This window comes from Onychostoma macrolepis, chromosome 21 (assembly GCF_012432095.1).
Source record: "Onychostoma macrolepis isolate SWU-2019 chromosome 21, ASM1243209v1, whole genome shotgun sequence".
Classification (NCBI taxonomy): Eukaryota; Metazoa; Chordata; class Actinopteri; order Cypriniformes; family Cyprinidae; genus Onychostoma; species Onychostoma macrolepis.
The window spans coordinates 30,811,597-30,834,180 of NC_081175.1; the positions used below are offsets into that span (position 1 = coordinate 30,811,597).

The window sequence follows — 22,584 nt, forward strand, 5'->3', positions numbered from 1 at the left end:
TCTGTAACATGTACTGCAGCTTTACTGATCATCACTGATGTGTGTGTGTGTGTGTGTGTGTGTGTGTGTGTGTGTGTGCAGCGCACTCACGACAGCACGGACATGTATAATCTGAATGAGGAAGAGGAGCTGACCCATTACGGCCGGTCTCTGGCGGAGATGGAGAAGATGACGGATGTGATTGACAGCGACAGTGACTCTGAAGAAAAGGGCCTGCTGTCAGGTGATGCGTTTAAACATGAATGATCATCCCTTATCAATAGTCAATCAGTGTTACAATCAGTAACTGATGTGATGATGGATGTGTCTGCAGCTGAACTGACCGCCACACATTTCGGCGGCGGTGGAGGTTTGCTGAGGAAGAAGAGCGCTAGAGATGAAGATGAAGAACACAAGCCCAAATCACGGCAGGAGCTGATCGAGGAGCTCATTATCAAATCCAAACAGGAGAAGGTCAGAAAGTGTGTCCTCAAATAATAAAATGTTACTTTACTGTGATTAAACATCATCCTGTCTCATCCTTAAACATCATCACACCAAGAACAATAACTGTATATCTGTAAGTAGAGCTGTGTAGTAACTATAACGGAATCTACAATAGCTGTAACGATAACTGTGAGAGTTGCAGCTATAACTGTAACAATAAGGATAGCTGTAACAATAATTATAACAATAGATATAACTAAAAGAACAGCTGTAATGTTAACTATAGCAATATCTATAACGAGAGCTGTAACAGTAACTGTAATGGTAGCTTTAACAATAGTTGTAATAATTATAATGATATATATATATATATATCAGTAACTATAATGACAGCTGTAATGTCAACTATAATGATAAATGTAATAACTATAAACAACACCTATACAATAACTGTAACAGCTGTTACAATAGCTGTAATAACAACATCTGTAACGATAACTGTATCAACATCTGTAACAATAAGTGTATCAACAGCTATAACAATCTCTCTAATGACAGCTGTGACGATAACTTTAACAACATATTTAACAATAACTACAACGAGAGCTGTAACGATAAATTTAGCAACACCTGTAACGATGACTACAACTGTGATAACATCTGTAACGATAACAATAACTATATACCAACATCTGTAACATTAACGGCAGCTGAAATGATAACTTTAGCAACAGTTGTAACAATAACTTCAACTGTGGTGATAACTATAACATCTGTAACAATAACTAATGACAGCTGTAACGATAACTTTTAATATCTGGAACAATAACTATAATGACAGCTGTAACATTAACTATAGCTAACAATAGTTGTAACAATAACTATAACATCTGCAACAATAACTGTAACAATATCTGTAATGATAACGATAAACGCTATTATCATCCACACTTTCTGATGATAATGTTCTGTTTATTATAAGTGTATTTTGTTGTCTGCCACGTGATGGTTGTGAGCGGTTCTTTAACGCTGACGCTCTTGATCTTCTCAGCGCGAGCGTCAGACGCAGAAGGAGGAGGCGCAGGAGCTCACGGAGAAACTGGATCAGGAATGGAAATCCATCCAGAATCTTCTGGGCCACAAAACCCCGAAAGCAGAGAGGAAAGACGAGACGGACAAACCCAAGGTACTGAAGCTTCTACGTCCAAACGCTGATGCTGTTTCTGAGCGTGTTCTGCTGCTCCTCACTCACGTGTGTGTGTGTGTGTGTGTGTGTGTGTGTGTGTGTGTGTGTGTGTGTGTGTCAGCTGGACCAGTATGACGTGATGGTGCGAGAGCTGGGCTTCGAGATGAAGGCTCAACCATCAGAGAAGCTGAAGAGCGCGGAGGAGCTGGCCCGAGAGGAGAAACAGCGCCTGCAGACTCTGGAGGTACTGAGCTCCTGCTGCTGGACACCTGAGGAGGAGGAGGAAGAGGAAGACCTCACCGATGTGTGTTTGTGTTTCAGGCCGACAGACTGAAGAGGATGATGGGAGACGCTGAAGAAGAGGCTGTTCAGACCAACACACACATCTCTGCTGATGATATGAATGATGGATTCTTACTGGATGGAGACGACCGCAAAACACTCGCTTACAAGGTCAGAAACACACTCGCCATAACAAACCTTACAATCATTTGTGACCCTAAAATTATTTAAAAATGGTTCAAAAATGAATTTGACCGACTTTCATAATTAATTTTACAACATTGATGGTTATTTTCCTGTTTATCACTGTGAAGCTGCTTTGAAACCATCTGTATTTTATGAAGCATTACAGAAATACACGTGACTTGACTGTAAAAATATAAATATTGATGCACAAAAATGTTGACGTCGTTGTTGCAAAAACTGAATATGTAGAGCTTGTATTTGGTGTCATTTCCACCATTTATGATTTAAATGTTCATGTATGTAAATGAGTAACAGACACATGATTCTCTGTCTGCAGGATGGTAAATGGAACATTGAGGAAGAGGAGGAAGAGAAAGAGGATGATGATGGTGATGAAGAGCGAGGAGAGGATGAGGATGATGATGGTGATGAAGAGCGAGGAGAGGATGAGGATGATAATGCTGTTGCTGAAGATGATGCTGATGAGGGTGAAGAAGAAGAAGAAGAGGAGGAGGATGAGGATGATGATCACGGTGACCTGCAGTCTGATGAGGGCAGTGAGGATGAGGAGGGTCAGGGCGCTGAGGAAGAGCAGGTCGGTGCTGAAGGGCCTCCGGCGGAGATTGAGGAGCAGAAGAAAGCTGCACAGGAAGCAGCCAGAGCAGAACTGCCATACACCTTCACAGGTAACACAGTCACATGATCGGCATGAACTCACCTGACCTGCTGTTAATGCATGTCTGAATGAATCTGTCCTGAAGACAAGTTTGTTTAGGGGTCAGAGGTCAGGAGTGTAAAAGTCGGCTACATCAAATAATTACTACAATAAGTTAGACTCCATTGTGTGACGAGCAAGCTGAAATGATACACATTATTATTCACGATATGGAAAGAGGAAATAAAACACAGTTTGTTAAGAGCATGACTCAAACATGCCATTAATGGGCTTATTCAAGTCCTCTTTAATTTTTTAGTTAGTTTTATCCATTCCGCATCTCCCACATGTATGTGTTTCAGCAAGGCGATCTGTGTTGCAAGTTGGTGAATGAAGATACGTGCCACTGCTTTGCTTTATTAATTTATCCAGTGTAAAACCTGGACGCCGCCACAAATGTGGCTTTTTGTTAATGACTGTCCTCCTACAGGATTTAACACAGAGTAACAGCTCACTATCAGTTACAGAAGACACTAACAGTCTGTCACAGGCAATTCTAGTTGCATTTTTCAGCAATTCATTTCTTAAATTATCCTTTTACTATTTTCTGGCCGCCATCTAGTGGCGAAAAGTTTTTTTGCCCCGATGTCAAACTAACTTGCCGACCCCTGGTTTAGGAGATGCAGTGGAAGTCTAGATGAGCTTACGAGTGTGTGTGTGTGTGTGTGTGTGTCTCAGCTCCAGACAGTTACAGCAGTCTGAAGTCGCTCCTGCAGGATCACGGATCAGAGCAGCAGCGCCTCATACTGGACAGAACGGTCAAGTGTAATCATCCCAGTCTGGCCGCAGGAAACAAAGCCAAACTACAGGTCAGAGAGAGACACGGACCAGACCCTTCATTCACTCGCTCTTACAGTGTTTATTCATTGTTTGATTTTTACATTTTTTTTTTTTTTTACAATTACTATTCTTTTTTTTACATTTTTTGTATTTTAGTAAGTTTTAGTTATTTTGTTGCATTTTAATCATTTTTTAAATATGTGACCCTGGACGACAAAACCAGTCTTAAATGTGAATTTTTCGAAATTGAGATTTATGCATCATCTGAAAGCTGAATAAATAATCTTTCCATTGATGTATGGTTTGTTAGGATCGGACAATATTTGAAAATCTGGAATCTGAGGGTGCAAAAAAATCTAAATATTGAGAAAATCTCCTTTAAAGTTGTTCAAATGAAGTTCTGAGCAATGCATATTACTAATCAAAATGAAGTTTTCATACATTTACAGTAAGAAATTTACTAAATATCTTCATGGAACATGATCTTTACTTAATATCATAATGATTTTTGGCATAAAAGAAAAATGTATAATTTTGACTCATACAATTTTTTTTTTTGGTTATTGCTACAAATATACCCAGCGACTTAAGACTGGTTTTGTGCTGCAGGGTCACATGTCTATATAGTTTTTATTAACGTTACATTTTTTTCAGTTTTAGTTATTTTAGTACATTAAGTTAAACTTGCCTAGGCAGGTAGCTGAAATAAAAAAAAACATTATTCTTAAAATGTATTATTCTTCAACATTATTTTCCAGGATTGTTTTTATTTGATTAGTTTCTTATTGTGTTCTTTGCTATTTGTCTTTTGTTATATTTACATTATATTGTCTTAAATTGTTGCGTTTGCCTTTGTGTAAAGCTTTTATGTAAAGCGCCTTGAGAAAGTAAAATTTAAAGGTGCTATATAAAATAAAATAAAATAAAATTATTATTATCATGGGCGACATTGGGGGATCACATTTTGTCAGTCACATTTGAAGGCTACATTTAAAAAAGATTTTGAATATCTTTTTTACCCGTGATCATTATTATAAATTAAGTTGAAGGTTTTTGTATTTTACTTTGGATTATTTTGTATTTTATTTAAATAAAAATCTTTTATGGTTTTTGTTTAAAAACATCTCAAGCGCTTCAATAGACGTTGATTGACCATTTTTAATTTCCTCACTTTTTTGAGTCTGTCAGGATGCTGCCTGTGTAGATGTCACGCAGTGTGTTTAGCGTTTGACACGGAGCCACTGTGTGTGTGTGTGTGTGTGTGTGTGTGTGTGTGTGTGTGTGTGTTAAATGTGATTGTGTTTTATTCTGTGTTCAGAAATTGTTTGGCTTTCTGCTGGAATATGTTGGTGAACTCGCTACCCAGAATCCTCCTGATCTGAGAACCATCAACGCTCTCATCCCGTGAGTAACACACATACACACACACACACACTCCCACACGCACACACATGCGTATGCGTACACACACACACACACATGATTTATAAGCGTTTTGAAAAGTGGGGACATGGGTCAATGTCCTGAAAAGTCACCTTCACCTTGTAATACCTGTTATACCTTTGTTATTATACACATCTATGCCCTGATTTGTCACAAAAACACACACACAAACACATGCTCACACACACACGTACGCGTACAAACAAACAAACAAAAACACACACACACACACAGCTTACGTGAGCTTATCCGTGTTCTTGTGTGTGTTCTGCAGTCAGATCTGCAGTCTGTGTCAGATGTTTCCCGAGACCGCGTGTAAAGCCGTGCAGACGTTACTCAGCGACAGCGGCCACAGCATGGAGGAGATGCTGGAGGTTAAAGGTCGAGCGCCGATGCCTGATCTGGACATGGTGTGCTGATGCACTGACACAGGTACACAGATACAGAGACGAGAGGCTGACCCTGAGCTCATCGTGTGTGTGTGTGTGTGTGTGCAGCTGGTCCTCCTGAAGATCACGGCGCTGCTGTTCCCCGCGTCAGACTTCAGACATCCGGTGACGACTCCAGCGTTCCTCTACATCAGTCAGGCGCTCACCAAGGTCTGTGTGTGTGTGATAATGAGTAGACTGTTTGTTTGTTTGTTTTAGTCATACAGATGCTTTATACACATCTTGTTCACCCAAGACTTGATGACTCTGTGTGTGTGTTTCAGTGTGTGGTGCTCTCTCTGGAGGATGTGTGTAAGGGTTTGGTCCTCTGCTGTCTGGCGCTGGAGTTCGTCTCTCTGTCTCAGAGGTTTTTCCCAGAACTGATGAACTTCCTGCTGGGACTCCTGCACCTGACAGTCTCCGACAAACACAACATGGGTACTGCAGTGTGTGTGTGTGTGTGTGTGTGTGTGTGTGTGTGTGTGTGTGTGTGTGTGTGTGTGTGTGTGTGTGTGTGTGTGTGTGTGTGTGTGTGTGAGTGAGTGAGTGTGTGTTGACGTGATCAGCAGGAATCTGTGTCTGTGGTGTGATCTGGTGTGTTGGGGTGGAGCATCACGTCTGCCTCTGATGGGAAATTTTCTAAATTCTCAAGCGTCCAGTGAGATTTTCCTTCATCTGATCAAACATAACGAGCTGCTCGTGTGGAAACAGGAAGAGGAATCTGGGTGTTTCCTGTCTGCTCATGTCAACTTTTATTCTGAGCGTTTGATTCTGAACAGCTGTCCATCATGCTCACTTGACCATCATGTATGTGTGTGTGTGTGTTTGTCTGTCTCGTGCTGTCATTAACACTCGTTCTGACTGCCGTGTGTGTGTGTGTAGGTTATACGGTGGTGAGTCCGTTCAGACGGCAGGGGAAGAGCTGTGATCTGCTGGTTCTGAAGGATCCAAACACGTCTCACAGCTGGAACAGGAAACCCATTTCACTGCACACAGCTCACAGAATCCCAGCCCAGAGTCTGGAGGAGAGAGACCACTACACACACACACACGTTTGTTTTTGTGAATTGTGGGGACTCTCCATAGGCGTAATGGTTGTTATACTGTACTTACTGTATGTGCTATTGTCCTACACCAACCCTACACCTAAACCTACCCCTTACAGGAGACTGTGCATTTCAACTTTCCCCAAAAAACCTCATTCTGAGTGATTTATAAGCGTTTTGAAAAGTGGGGACATGGGTCAATGTCCTGAAAAGTCACCTTCTCCTTGTAATACCTGTCATACCCTCGTCATACACATCTATGTCCTGATTTGTCACAAAAACACACACACACTTATTCACACACACTTACAGACACAGACACATACACACACACACTCTCTCTCAGTTATTCACACACACACACACTCACTCACTCACTCACACACACACACACACACACACACACACTCACTCTCTCTCACAGTTATTCACACACACTTACAGACACACTCACTCACACACACACACACACACACGTTTGTTTTTGTGAATTGTGGGGACTCTCCATAGGCGTAATGGTTTTATACTGTACTTACTGTATGTGCTATTGTCCCACACCAACCCTACACCTAAACCTACCCCTTACAGGAGACTGTGCATTTCAACTTTCCCCAAAAACCTCATTCTGAGTGATTTATAAGCGTTTTGAAAAGTGGGGACATGGGTCAATGTCCTGAAAAGTCACCTTCTCCTTGTAATACCTGCCATACCCTCGTCATACACATCTATGTCCTGATTTGTCACAAAACACACACACACTTATTCACACACACTTACAGACACAGACACATACACACACACTCTCTCAGTTATTCACACACACACACACTCACTCACTCACTCACTCACACACACACACACACACACTCACTCTCTCTCACAGTTATTCACACACACTTACAGACACACTCACTCACACACACACACACACACACGTTTGTTTTGTGAATTGTGGGGACTCTCCATAGGCGTAATGGTTTTATACTGTACTTACTGTATGTGCTATTGTCCCACACCAACCCTACACCTAAACCTACCCCTTACAGGAGACTGTGCATTTCAACTTTCCCCAAAAACCTCATTCTGAGTGATTTATAAGCGTTTTGAAAAGTGGGGACATGGGTCAATGTCCTGAAAAGTCACCTTCTCCTTGTAATACCTGCCATACCCTCGTCATACACATCTATGTCCTGATTTGTCACAAAAACACACACACACTTATTCACACACACTTACAGACACAGACACATACACACACACACACTCTCTCTCAGTTATTCACACACACACACTCACTCACTCACTCACACACACACACACACACACACACACACACACTCTCTCTCACAGTTATTCACACACACTTACAGACACGCTCACTCACTCACACACTCACTCACACACACACACACACACACACACTCAACAATGCATCAGATCAGTGGGTTCTGTCAGAGCTTTGGCAAGGCTTTTTTTTGCCATGCAATAAAGTTAGATTCAAAGGCCAATTAAAATATTGGTACAGTAATAAGTGCACAAAATCAATATATTGTTTAGGCAGTATTTGTGGCAGTTGAGAAATCATGTTGTGAAATTAGTCCAAAAGGCGTGCGTTTTTGTGCCAGTGCATTGTTAAAGGATCAGTGTGTCGTTTAAGATTCCCATATAAACTTTAACAGCCAATTAAAAAATATTGGTGTTGTAAAATTCGCTAATTCACGAAATCAATACATCCTTTTATTAAACCACTTTGTCGAATTTAACGTGTCCTTACGGAAGTGTTGAAATGCTGAATCAATTCGTATCCAGCAGCAGAGCAGCGTCACACATCGCAGAGCGCCGCGTTATTTAAAGGGAAAGTTCACGCATCAGTGAGTAACAAAGGAGAAAATATCTGCATTCTGATTACTTTTATACCACTGATCAGGCTTTATATGTAGTTTGGGGTAACAAAGGGTTTTATAGGTTTAACTGAAATAATAATGCAATATTACAAAACAACAAAACAATTGAACAAAAACAGATAAAGACAAAAAGTAGCTGTTGATATTATCTAAACGTGTATCTAAATCCAAATGTAATAAAATTAATTTGTTTGATGACAATTTCTTAGCAACTAGGGATTGTTACATAGAGCTATACAGGCATCCAGTGGCTATAATGATAATACAGATGATAATCTAATAGGGATTTCGGCTAGGGTGGCACATTGGCTAGAAAAGGTCCTGCACACACACTTATTATTACCAATTTATTTTCTTTTTTTCTTTTGACCAAGAGACAAGAAAAAATGAAAATATGAGTACATGAACAAGATGTTTATTTGCTGTATCTGTAGCCATTTATAATTAGAGACAACCCCAGCATTTTAACCAAGATCCAAACAAAGATGCTGCATGCATGAACTGTTTCAGATGGAAATTATTAAGTATTATTTCAACATGTGAAGCAAAAACAGTGTCACAATTCTGTAAAAAAAAAAAAAAGTCGCAATAACCTTCTTTTAAAAAATGTTTTATTCAGTGGCGGAAACTGTCTCCCATAGTTTTGCGTCTCTGAGCAACATGACGGTGTTTCGTTTCTGAATGAATCAACTGTTTAAATGATTCGGTTCAATCGCAATGATTCACTTATTAACAGTGGCTTGCTGCCACCTGCCAATTTCACATTTAAAACATCTTTTGTTATTTAAATAATTTCAAATAACAGTTTTCAACGTTTTATGTTTAATATATCAAAACATTTATGCATCTGTAAAAATAGGCCTTTGTAAAGGTAAATAACAATATTCAGATTTAAGTATGCAAAAGCTGATCGAACACTGAGTAAATTACATACACTACCAGAAATCTCGGTGATGCAGTGCATTTGTGGGGATATTTTGTATGGAATATTGTATGTTGATATGAAAAGTTCACTGTATAACATAGTAATAAATTTCATATTAAGTACATGCAATTAATTAATATTACTAAGTACTTAAATGTATCATTACACACACACACTCTCTCTCTCACTCTCTCTCGCTCTCTCACACACACACACACACTCTTATACACACTCTCTCTCTCGCTCTCTCTCACACACACACACACTCTTATACACACTCTCTCTCTCTCTCTCACACACACACACACACACACACACTCTTATACACTCTCTCTCTCTCTCACACACACACACACACACACACACTCTTATACACACTCTCTCTCTCTCTCTCACACACACACACACACACTCTTATACACACTCTCTCTCTCACACACACACACACACACACACACTCTTATACACACTCTCTCTCTCTCTCTCTCTCTCACACACACTCTCTCACACACACACTCTCTCACACACACTCTCTCACACACACACACACACACTCTTATACACTCTCTCTCTCTCACACACACACACACACACACACTCTTATACACTCTCTCTCACACACACACACACACACACACACACTCTTATACACACTCTCTCTCTCACACACACACACACACACACACACTTATACTCTCTCTCTCACACACACACACACACACACACACACACACACACACTTATACACTCTCTCTCACACACACACACACTCACTTATACACACTCTCTCTCTCTCTCACACACACACACTCTCTCTCTCTCACACACACACACACACACACACACACACTCACTCTTATACACACTCTCTCTCGCTCTCTCACACACACACTCTTATACACACTCTCTCTCTCACACACACACACACACACACACACACTTATACACACTCTCTCTCTCTCACACACACACACACACTCACTCTTATACACACTCTCTCTCTCTCTCTCTCTCTCTCTCTCACACACACACATTCACACCAGTTAGGGATTACATTATTGATTGATCTTTTTATTTCTGCTGTTTTCTTTTTTTTTTATACATTTAAATCCCTATTTGTTTTTTGCTTTGTTATTTTTATTTCTGATGCACCTTTTATGACTCTTATTTTTATGTAAAGCACTTTAAATCACACTTGTGTATGAAAGGTTTGGTAACACGTTTCTTGAAGCCTTAATGTAAAATGCATTATAGGTGTTCATAATGTATGTTATAATGCATTATAAATGTATCTGAAATATGTAATTTGTCATGTATTTTAATGCATGACATTTTCTAAAAGTGTAAAAATGAAGTGATTTATTATGATGTGGTTACAATTATTGAGTAAAGAAAGCAAGCATGAGATCATACGATGCATTTATTACAAGGCATAATTAATGCATGTGATGCACTATATATAAATGCTTGGAGTAAAGTGTTAGCAGGTGTTGTGTAATAATAAACATGCATTGAATCTCTTCTGCATCTGCTGTGCTTGTGCTTCAGGCTGTCGCTCATTGATTCCTGTCTGGATCTGGTGAAGAGATGCACGTCGCTCTATAAAGACTTGCCGTCATACGCTCACATCTTCCAGCCAATCAGAACGCTGCTTCTCAAGCATCTTCCTGTCCAGAGTTACCCCGCCCCTATCCAGGTTCAGTATCTCGTTACCCCTCCGCTTCACAATCATCAGCGCGTTACCATTCATTCTGATGTGTTTGTGTGCAGGACCTTCACAAGGAGATCTTAGACGCCATTCCTGAGAAGCCTTCCCAGCATGCACCTCTGCTGTTCAAGAAGAAGAAACCCATCCCGCTGAAGCTCTTCACACCGAAAATAGTGCAGATGTGAGTGAAACATGAACGAGAATCATTTCATTCTGACACATTTCTGTCCTACACTGCACTATACGTGAGAAGTAGCACAGGTATATTTGTAGCAATAGCCATGAAGATATTTGATAAATTTCCTACCATAAATATATCAAAACTTAGTAATATGCATTGCTAAGAATTCATTTGGACAACTTTAAAGGTGATTTTCTCAATATTTAGATTTTTTTTGCACCCTCAGATTCCAGATTTTCAAATAGTTGTATCTCAGACAAATATTGTCCGATCCTAACAAACCATACATCAATGCAAAGCTATTTATTCAGATTTCAGGCGATGCATAAATCTCAATTTCAAAAAATTGACTGGTTTTGTGGTCACATATAGGAAATCTGTCCTGGACAGAAGTGTGTTAGTCAAATGTATTCTGAGAGTTTAATTTCCCCTTGGGGATGAATAAAGCTGATCTGATCTGATTCTGGCTCTGGTTTGTCCTGCAGTCTGGATTACGGTAAAAAGCGAGGGAACACGAAGGAGGAGAAGGAGCACGAGCGGCTCCAGCACAAATACAAGCGGGAGTTTAAGGGAGCGCTGAGGGAGATCCGGAAGGACACGCGGTTCCTGGCCCGCGAGAAACTCAACGACGTCATGAGCAGGTCAGTGTTTGTGGAGGAGCGTCATGTGATCGTGCTTCATCACGTCAGTCTCTGACTCTGCTCTCGTGTTGTGCATCAGGGACTCGGAGAGGAAGAGGAAGGTGAAGGAGCTGTATGGCAGTCTGGCCACGCAGGAGGGAGAGTGGAAGGCCCTCAAGAGGAAGAAGAGGAAGTGATTTCTGTCATGAACTGCTTTAATACTCCTCATTATAGCGTTTTTTTATATGACAGGTTATGAGAAATAATGCTTTGCAGTGAGACTCTTTCTTATCACCACTTTTGATCAATTTAAAGTGTCCTTGCTAAATAAAAGTATTAAATTCTATAATCTCCCCTGAATTCTGAAGGATTATATGACTCTGAAGACTGGAGTAATGATGCTGAAAATATAGCTGCGCATCACAGAAATAAATTACAGTTAAACAGATATTCACATAGAAAACAGCTGTTTTAAATTGTAAAAATATTTCACAATTTTACTGTTTTTGCTGTGCTTTGGATCAAATAAATGCAGGCTTGGTGAGCAGAAGAGACTTCTTTTAAAAAATCTTACTGTTCAAAAACTTTGACTGGTAGAGTACATGCAAAATGACATGAGATATTAATAAATATCAAAATGAAGTGAGTTTATGCTTAAAACAAGAACAAACATCTGCCAATGGGCTCAGAAAAATTAACTTAATTTAAAGGGAAAACAAATGTCTTTCTGACCGATTGATTGGCAGATATTTGTTCTTGTTTTAAGCTTAATCTCATTTAATTTTGATACGGTTTTTTTCATATCTTAATATCTTATGTAATTTTGCTTCTAAAGTTAATGTATCTTAATTTAAATTCTTTTTTTTACATATCTGTACTGGAGAAGACAAGGCAAAAATACTAAGAAAAACAAAATTCACGAGAAAGTGCACTATCCAAACTTAAATTATACTTCATGAACGCTTTTTAAAGAAGACAATTAGCAGATTATTATAGAAGTGAAATCATTTAATAAAATTAAAGTATTAAAAAGTTATAGAAGTTTAAATTGACAGTAAAGCAAATGTATTATATTTTTATTTTATATAAAATAAATATTTTAAAAAATAGTTAAAAATCCAAAATTGCTATAAAATTAAAGCCATGTGTCTACATAAGTTATGTTCCAAATTTGAAGTTGATACAGAAAAAAAACTTAGGTTCATATGCAATTTTTTTTAGGTGTTATACCACAAACAGCCACCGGGTGCCATCCAAACTCCATTGAATTCTTTTTTGATGCAGTTCTGTCACAAATCTCTCAATTTCTCTCTCAATATTACAATATTATTATGGAATCTTGAGACTCAGACCTTTCCAACAATATGTATTTTGTCAAGATTATAAAAAGTTTTGATTCTAAAAGACCTCAATACATTTTGTAATATGACACCCCCGCTAAAACATTTTGAAGTACCATTTCTATGGTAACGCAATTTCCGATTTCAAAATGGTTTTCACAGGATGAATTTTGAGATTTTAAGCTTTCAAGTATTATATAACTTATGATGATTGCTAAAACATGTGATAGGGAAAAAGGCAAGGACATAAAGACTTTTTGTGACAAAGGTCAGAACTGCTGTTATGATGTAGATTGATCATAGACATTGGTGCACTCTTGTCATAAATTAATCTATTACTGTTCCTACATAATTTGTAACAACAAAAAATGGTAAAATATCTATTTAGGAGTCTTAGACTTTTCCAATAACAGTTTGTCAACATTAGGATTTAATTGTAATGAAGTAAACTTAGGCGTCCCGTATACGGGACGGTGACAGTTAAGGGTTAATAACTGTCAGCGTTCATTAATTATGAAACAGTTTCAGCTGTAAATTAACTACAGAACACTGTCATTATTCAGCTCAAATTTGGTTTTCATCCAAACGAATAATAGTAAGCAACCAATTAATGTAGAAGCTCCAGGAATAAAGGAGCACAAAGAGGAAAAACGCGTTGATTTTTCCATCCTTCAGTTCATAGACAGCAGTTCAGAATAACTGAAGCTTTATAAACCGTTCTGTTATAAGCATAAGAAAATATACAACAGAGACCAGAGTGCATTGAAATCAAGCTTTATTTAGTGCCTGGTGACATTGAGCCGGTTCTGTTCATCGAGTCTCAGGAGGCCTGGTTATCTCAGCTAGTTCAGCAGGTCATGGTTTAGTGGAGGCTGATCTTCAGGCGATGGCCGTGTGTGTCTCTACAGTACGGGACACAGATGTGCTTCTCTCTTCTGTCACTGCTGGGAAAACAAGACATCAGATTAAAACTAACCCAAGACTTCTCTGTGAGCTAAAGCTGGAATACTCTGCGTGATTTACAGTCGGCGATGAGTCAGCGTAAAGTCTGAATAGTCTTGACAGGTTTTTAAAAAATCATGATCTTTTGGCTTCAGACTGATTACAACCAGTCGGTGTAGATTAAACATGTTTGATATTTTGAACAGACTTTAAATACATTGTTTCCATTTGTCATGGGTCTCCTAGCAACAAAGTGCATTTCTGCTCAAGTTTTGACGCTCCTGGGAAGTTCATATTTATGAGCGGGGAATTCATAATTACGACATCAGATGAGTTCAAGTCACTTAGGTGATGTACCATTTCTAGGAATTATTTTTTTCTTATTCTTACTCATTTTTTAAAATTTATTCTACGTCTCCAAAATGATTAAAGACTGCGAATTACTTGTTCTTGATTTAAAAAAAAATCAAGTTTTGTTCAATTTCCAAAATTCTGTCTTTTTTTGTACATGCAGCTTAGCTAGCTTTAATGTAAATGAGGTAAAAATATTTCAACAAATATATCTAATACAGATGTGGCATGCGTCCACCATATTTTCTCACTGAAACAATGGGCTTAAAGAAAGTTCAGTTTCCCACTTATTACTAATTACTTTCTAAATTTAAGTAATTTTATAATTGAAAGAATTAAAATTTTGTTTCATGTCTATCCTTGTATTGTTTAACTTGGCTAGTTGAACAACATGAAATTGCTCTTTTAATGCTTTCAAATAAATAATATAAAATTGCATAAAGTATTCTTGAACTGTCCAAAGTATTGAAAGGGAGAAGGTTACATTAAACACATACGTTTTAATATTAGATGTTACATTTTGCTGTTGAATCCACTATTGTTTTAAACAGAATTATTCTATAGTCTACACAGTATTTAATGCAGTTGCATCAGAAGTAACTGTAATTAAATTACAGAAAAATTAAGAGTAATCCCTTACTTTATTTTTTCAAGAGAAATCTAATTAATTACTTAGTAATGCATTACACCCCACACTGGTTACTATAGGGATGTAACGATTAACCGCGAGCCGGTTGAAAATCGATTCTAATATGTGACGATTCAAGTCGGTGGAGATGCTAAACAAATCGCGATACAATTGGAAACGGATTTTATATGAATGCATCTCTGAGGTGAACTGACTGTCTTTAGAAAGGTTTACGTGGTATTTTCTTTTCATCTCGCCCGAACGATGCATATTAAAGTAGAGTTCATAAGCGCAGCTTCTTTGTTTACAGCGGTAACCAAGGAAACACTGTATCATTGTTGTTCATAAGCGCCACCTGCTGGCAGAGAGTGAACCTGCGGCTCATTCAGCACGGTTTCCTTCAGATGTGTTTTATGTAGTATAGTTTAACAAAACTAAAGTCAGACCATTCTGTTTTTGCTTCAAATTTCGAAATTATACAGTCTAATTTAGACTAAAACTGCTCATGCTGCATCTTTGTGGATTATGCCTCTAATCTTAAATGGAAAGTGCACAGACAAAGCCTTTGTTTATATGAAGAGATTTCATTTGTGTTACTTGCTTATTTTATTTGCGGTATGTTTTAAAATTTCAATTTAGTTTTGTTATATTTCAATTTCACAAAGAAACGTGCAGCAATAGCCTAATAAAAGGACCCCTTTTCATTTACTGTATAATGTCTTCAATCTCATTTTGTTAAAATCATGAGAAAATCGAATCGTGAGTTGAGTGAATCGGTAGATCCCTACTGGTTACTCCCCAACAGACAGACCTTCTGCGGTGGAGATCCCGAGCCGCTTCTCCTCTCCTTCCAGCAGCTTCCTGTAGGTGGCGATCTCCGCGTCCAGCTTCAGCTTGATGTGGAGCAGCTGCTGGTAGTCAGCCATGTATTTTCCCATCTCCATCTTAGTCTCGCACAGCTGGCTCTCTAGCTGGACGATGATGTCCTCCAGACTGGCCGCCTTGTCCAGGTGCGCCGCCTCCATGTCCTCCAGCTGCTGCTCCAGCGCCGTGTTCCTCGCCCGCAGCCCGTCGATCTGGTTCTGCAGGTCCGTCACCTGGTTGGGCATATGACGGTGTCAAATTTTCATGTTGCGATTAATTGCTAATGCTTTTATCACGGTATACGGTATTATCACGATATTGAAATTTAGTTGTCATAATAAAGTATAACAGGTTTAATAACTTTTTTCTTAGAACAAAAAGAACTGAACATTTAAATATAATAAAGCAATACACAAAACATGTATAAAGTAAACAATTTCACAGAGATTAAAGTGCAAAAGAATTATTAATCTCTTTACAATAGGATCTCATTAGTTAATGCATTAACATTAACAATGAGCAACATTTGCTACAGAAGTTATTAATCTTTGTTAAAAAAACACAACTGTTAGTTCACGTTAGCTCAGGTTCATTAAATAACACAGTTGCAACTTTTGATTTTAACAACGTGTTATTAAATATTGAGCTTACCTAAGATTAATGAATGTTTACAAGAATTTGAATTGATTTTCTTCCTTAGTATTTTTGTCTTGTTTTCTAGTATAAATATCTAAAAATTCAGGTTTGAAAATCAGGATGCATTTACTTGATAAGTAAAATTAATTAAAATATTATGTCTTGTGTTAGTTTTTGCTTAAAACAAGTAAAAATATCTGCCAATGGGGTAAGAAAAAATGATCTTATTTAGCCTTTGAATTAAGATTATTGTTCTTACCCCACTGGGAAATACTTTTGCTTGTTTTAGGCAAAAACTAACAAAATTTGCATAATATTTTCAGAGAACGACAAAAAATCTTTAGTCATTTTATTTGTCAAGTAAGTGTGTCCTGATTCAAGAATTCTTAGGTATTTATACTAGAAAACAAGACAAAAATACTAAGAAGAACACATTTTAAAACAATATCTAGGGCATGTTGTAGTCCAGATTAAGTTTGAAAATAAATAGCCTGTTAAGTTTAAGTATTTGGCGCTGTGATGAACACCATAGCGAATAAAAAAATCTGAATGGCTATTTAAATAATTTAAACATGTTTCAGAAACAAAGTAGCGCAGCATTTCTGCCGTTCCATCAGCGCCATCTGCTGTCAGAGAGCGAATCTGAATCATTTGTAATAAATAATTATTCACGGTATTTTGAAGTGATATGTGCGTCACCTGGTTGTGGAAGACGCTGATCTCCTCCTTCATGGTCTTCATCTGGCCCTCGTGTTTGCCGGCCTGGACCTTCAGAGTGTCAAATTTGCCCTTGTACCACTTCTCTGCCTCCTGGACGTTGCGAGCGGCCACAGACTCGATCTCGGCGCGCATGTTGCGCAGGTAAGCGGCCAGATCCGGTCTGTCGGAGTCCAGCTCCACCGTCACCTTGGACTCCTCGATCTGCTTGAGGAGGTCGGCGACTTCCTCGTCGTGGAGCTTCTTGAGGAACTCGATCTCGCCCACCAGCTGCTCGATGCGCTTCTCCAGGTCGGCCTTCTGTAGCGTCGCGTTGTCCACGTCTTGACGGAACTCGCGAAGAATCATCTCAGCCTCCTCTGTGGAGTCAAGAGCGAGTTCATGTAAAACTGGTGTTGATGTGATGTTACGTAAAGAGAATGCATCTGTTTCAGTCATGCAATATGCTCTTAAAAATAAAGTGATGCCATAGAAGAACCATTAACATCCATTGAACCTGTGATTGTAAAGCTGCTTTGACACAATCTGTACTGATAAAAGCACTATATGAATAGAGGTAACTTGACTTGACATTTGGCTGCTTTTAACCTTATGCTGGAGTTGGTTCACTTTCCAGCACAGAAACTAAACAAATAATTACATAAATTAGCACGATAATATTGTCTATATTAACAAAATGTGACCCTGCAGCACAAAAGCAGTCATAAGCAGCACAGCTATATTTGTAGCAATAGCCAACAATACATTGTATGAGTCAAAATTATACATTTTTCTTTTATGCCAAAAATCATTAGGATATTAAGATCATGTTCCATGAAGATATTTAATAAATTTCCTACCATAAGCTTAATTTTTGATCAGTAATATGCATTGCTAAGAACTTTATTTAAAGGTGATTTTCTCAATATTTAGATTTTTTTGCACCCTCAGATTCCAGATTTTCAAATATTGTCCGATCCTAACAAACCATACATCAATGCAAAGATTATTTATTCAGCTTTCAGGTGATATATAAATCTCAATTTCATAAAATTGACCCTCATGACTGGTTTTGTGGTCCCGGGTCACACATATATATACAGTATATCTAGCCTCACCTTTGATGGCCAGCTCCTCCTCCAGCTTGAGTCTCCAGACCTCCACCTCCTCCTCGATGTAGCCTCTCTCGATATCAGCTGCGCCCTTCTCAGCGGTCAGAGCTTCGATCAGATCCCTCATCTCCTTAAACTTGAGCTCGTACTCGTCCCCGAGGCCGGTGGGCCCTCCCTTGAAGCGTCCCTGAAGGGCCTCCAGCTCGGCTCTCAGAGCGGCGTTCCTCTGCTCCAGCGCCTGGACCTTCTCGATGTATCCGGCGAAGCGCACGTTCAGCTCCTGCATCTCCTCCTTCTCGTTGGTGTGATGCTGATGGATCTCGGTGGCCACCTCCACCGCCTGGCCCTGGAATCCGGTCCGTCCGCGGCTGTACGAGGATCCACGGCATCGGGACGGAGACGGGCTCTGGACCCTCATCCGGCTGGAGCCGCTGACGCTCAGGCTCTTCTGCGAATACGACAAACCTCTCATGACTGCAGACTCGGAGGAAGGTTTGGCTCTCGGAGACGCTCGCCGGCGTTTATATGGGCCGGACAAGAATCTTGCAGAGCCCCTTGAAAGTCTTGCAGGGTTCTGACATGGTTTAAATGCGGATCATGACGCTCCTGCCAGAGTTCGAAGGCCGGCGTTTCTCATTAGCTCACGTATCGTTGTCATCAATTAGACGTTTGGAGGCCGGCGGCTCTCGCACCTCAGTGCCACATAGCCGGAGCGCGCGAGCTGCATTATTTCTGTCAGGCTCACCGTTTCCATATAACCTCATACAGACGCGCTGCTGCTGGAATTAATGAGCTTTACCGATAGACAAGCACTTCAGCACTCTTTCCACCTGTTTCTTTTCCCCATTTGTTTGTCTGATGCTTGCGGAATACTTATATTTAGAGTCTGTGGAATCCAGGGTTATTTTAGAATTATTGAGAAACTATTAATATATTAATAGTTTTTATTTTTACATTTTCATTTGAGTTTTTGTCATTTCTATTAAGTTAACATTTTTTTTTAAATGTCTGTATCATTAGTTTTTTAAAACTCTATATAGTGTTTATAATTTTTGTTAAAGTTTTAGTAATTTTATTTTTTGTCATTTTATTAAGTTTAGTTTAAAAAAATGTCTGTGGTTTTTATAAATTTTGGTTTTGTCATTTTGTTTATATAGTTATTACTATTATATATTAATAGTTTGAATTCATTTAAATTTTTATATTTTAATTTTTGTTAAAGTATTAGTAAGCTTGTTTTGTGTTTTTGTCATTTTGAAGTTTACTTTTTTTAAAATATGGTTTTTATCATTTAGTTTTTGTCATTTTGTTTTTATACAGTTCTTATAATTTTTCTTCAAGTTTTAGTAATTTTGTTTTGAGCTTTTGTCATTTCTATAATTTTTTAAATATTTCTATGCAGTTTTTCTTATTTTTTATTTCAGTTTTGAGTTCTTTTATTACATCAAATTCAACTAAATGAAAATAAGAAATGTTTTCTTGGCAACTAGCTGAAATATTAGTAAGTATTTGTAATATTTTATTTTATTTCACTTAACTTTTTAGGTTTTGGTGTTAGTTAACTATATCAGCCCTGGTGAAATCTCTTGTATTTGTACCATCTATATTTGTCTCTCTTTATGTTGCAATAAAAATATTCATATATATGAATCTTATATTTTGACATGTGATATAAATGACCTTGATTTAAATAAATGTGCTCATTTTGATCATTTTTAAGATGCTCGATTTGAGATTATTTGTCTTGTATGTCTTGATTAGAGAGTTTCTAGCTGCTAAAACAAGCTGCGCTGCAATCACAGAAACTGACTTGATTTAAGGATCACAGATTGGAACTGATGTATGACGTCTGTGCTGTTGTCCAGCTGGAATGTGATTGTCTCATGAGAATATTATGCATTTCATATTCAGTGATTGATGAGTGTTAATGATGTAGATGACACACACACACACACGCTTTCATTCAGCCCTGTTTAAACACACACTGGTGAATTGTTTCTTTTGAAATGTGGATGTTGAAGATTGACAGTTCCATTCTCTTATATTTCATACACCACCTCTCAAAAGTTTGGGGTCACTATGACATTTACTATGTTCACGTCTCCTAGAGGTCAAATGTCATGCAAGAGGAAGTGATGTCATTTGGAGGCGTGGCCAAAGAAATGGAGCACACAGTTTTAAGCACATGCATCCGTACTAGTGAAAATATTTCATATAACTTCTGTTTCTTTATGTAACTATATTTATATGTTTTATATAACTTTATATTAAACTTTTTATACATATAAATTGCTGGACTGTGTGTAGAAAACTACACACAGTATTGATGCATGTTCATTGTTGTAGTGGATTGATTGATTGTCTTTTAAGAGTTTTTCACCTTCGCTATCTGAGTTTTACTGCTTCCTCAGTGTGATGATTGTTTTATGAATACTTGTAGAAATTGTATAAAGAATCAGAAATGCCTGTTGCCTCGTGTAAAGAGTACTTTTAAGATATGGATGATAATATGGATGTGAAATGTGTAATTTTAGAAACATTCACTGCTGATGAAGAGGATGAACCGGTTTGGTTTGGTTTGGACTGCATTGTATTGTATCAGAATGCCTTTGGAGTTTTGGGGTCTAGAGCTTATTTTTGGCTGATTATTTGTTGAGCACATGGATCTGAACAAGAAGCGAAAGGCTTTTCTGATATTTATAGTTCTGTTCGTGACTTGAAGTGAGTGAAGTAAGTTGTGTTTGAGTAAATAAACCAAGTTTGTTGTAAAGCTCATAACGTCTGGCAGTGTTTCACAGGAGTCTTCATTACTGATCTGCTAATTATTATTATTATTAGATCAAATTTCTGAACGCATCTCCTCCTAGAGCTTTCAATCTAGAACCACCAAACTCCTTTTCAGACTGATCCGACTTATGGTTTTCATAAAACTGAAGATTAAAAATCATAAAAATCCCATAGACTTACATTGACGGAATGTTCAGATGAGCCAAAACTATTCAAACTAAGTAACATGCTAATCATGCTAGCAAAATGCTAGTAACATGCTAATAACATGCTAAACATGCTAGAAACATGCTAGTAAAATGCTAATCATACTAGTAACTTGCTAATCACGTTAATAACATGCTAGTAACTTTGCTAATTGTTAGAATCATGCTAACAACATTCTAGTAACATGCTAATCATGTTAGAATATGCTAGTAACTTATTAATCATGTTAACAACATGTTAGTAACATGGTAATCATGCTAGAATAATGCTAGTAACTTGATCACGCTAATAACATGCTAGTAACTTTAATAACATGCTAATCATGCTAGCAACATGCTAGTAACATGCTGATAACATGCTAATCATGTTAGAAACATGCTAGTAAAATGCTAATCATGCTAGTAACTTGCTAATCACGTTAATAACATGCTAGTAACTTTGCTAATTGTTACAAGCATGTTAACAACATTCTAGTAACATGCTAATCATGCTAGAATATGCTAGTAACTTGTTAATCATGCTAGAAACATGTTAACAACATGCTAGTAACTTATTAATCATGTTAACAACATGTTAGTAACATGGTAATCATGCTAGAATAATGCTAGTAACTTGCCAATCATGCTGGAAACATGCTAACAACACGCTAATCGTGCTAACAACATGTTAGCTACATGCTAATCATGTTACCAGCATGCTAGTGACTTGCTAACGACATGCTAGCAACATGCTAATCATGCTAGCAACACGTTAATCATGCTGGAAACATGCTAATGACATGTTAATCATCCTAACAACATGTTAGCGACATGTTAATCATAGTAACAGCATGCTAGTGACATGCTAATAATGCTAACAACATTCTAGTAACATGCTAATCATGCTAACAACATGTTAACTGATCTATCTAAATTTTCAAACTTCAAGCTTTTACAACTGTTTTAAACTTTCAAGCTAGGCTTTCTTTCTTGACAAACTGTTTTTATCACGTCAGCGCTGCTGTTATTGTGTGATATGTGCACTCATTCATATATGATCTGTGGCCCGTATGACTTCAGTGCTGATGGTTATTTGTGTTGAGGCTGATGCTGTTGGTTTGTGTTTGACTGTGTTTTAGTATGAGAGTAACTGTTTGGCGGAGGCTAAAGAAAGTTTACCCAGTCATTAAATCAAAGGGTTCACATACTTTTT

The 22,584-nt window shown here is 38.0% G+C and overlaps 2 protein-coding genes across 3 annotated transcripts in view; one reads left to right on the top strand and one right to left on the bottom strand.

Moving 5' to 3' along the window:
- The window catches only part of nop14 (NOP14 nucleolar protein homolog (yeast)), a 13,729-nt gene extending 1,550 nt beyond the window's left edge, over positions 1–12,179 (top strand). The window contains exons 3-18 of the mRNA XM_058757537.1: positions 82–223; positions 314–453; positions 1,478–1,612; positions 1,734–1,856; positions 1,934–2,065; positions 2,418–2,766; positions 3,474–3,604; positions 4,894–4,979; positions 5,293–5,428; positions 5,516–5,617; positions 5,731–5,884; positions 6,329–6,483; positions 10,862–11,017; positions 11,092–11,210; positions 11,696–11,851; positions 11,931–12,179. Of these exons, the coding sequence (XP_058613520.1) occupies positions 82–223; positions 314–453; positions 1,478–1,612; positions 1,734–1,856; positions 1,934–2,065; positions 2,418–2,766; positions 3,474–3,604; positions 4,894–4,979; positions 5,293–5,428; positions 5,516–5,617; positions 5,731–5,884; positions 6,329–6,483; positions 10,862–11,017; positions 11,092–11,210; positions 11,696–11,851; positions 11,931–12,027 (2,313 nt within the window). The 3' untranslated portion in view covers positions 12,028–12,179. The remainder of the gene's footprint in view (positions 1–81; positions 224–313; positions 454–1,477; positions 1,613–1,733; positions 1,857–1,933; positions 2,066–2,417; positions 2,767–3,473; positions 3,605–4,893; positions 4,980–5,292; positions 5,429–5,515; positions 5,618–5,730; positions 5,885–6,328; positions 6,484–10,861; positions 11,018–11,091; positions 11,211–11,695; positions 11,852–11,930) is intronic.
- A 1,758-nt stretch (positions 12,180–13,937) lies between these two features.
- LOC131528428 (vimentin) lies at positions 13,938–19,284 on the bottom strand. 2 transcript variants are annotated; one of them, XM_058757531.1, is made up of 4 exons: positions 18,406–19,284; positions 17,291–17,667; positions 15,903–16,188; positions 13,938–14,111 (listed from the first exon to the last, which is right to left on the bottom strand). In XM_058757531.1, the coding sequence occupies exons 1-4, from the start codon at positions 18,869–18,871 to the stop codon at positions 14,050–14,052; spliced, it is 1,191 nt and encodes a 396-aa protein (XP_058613514.1). In that variant the 5' UTR covers positions 18,872–19,284; the 3' UTR covers positions 13,938–14,049. The 2 variants fall into 2 exon arrangements, with proteins under 2 accessions (XP_058613514.1, XP_058613513.1); XM_058757530.1 differs by having other exon boundaries at positions 13,938–14,114.
- Between the last annotated feature and the right edge of the window lie 3,300 nt (positions 19,285–22,584).

Bases quoted from the DNA above. Each gene is read 5' to 3' on its own strand.
- LOC131528428 (XM_058757530.1), bottom strand. From the start codon at position 18,871: ATGAGAGGTTTGTCGTATTCGCAGAAGAGCCTGAGCGTCAGCGGCTCC. The intron at 16,189-17,290 runs GTGACGCACATA...ATGCCCAACCAG, and splicing joins TCAGCGTCTTCCACAACCAG to GTGACGGACCTGCAGAACCA. The intron at 14,115-15,902 runs GTCTGTCTGTTG...TTGTTTTCCCAG, and splicing joins CGGGATCTCCACCGCAGAAG to CAGTGACAGAAGAGAGAAGC.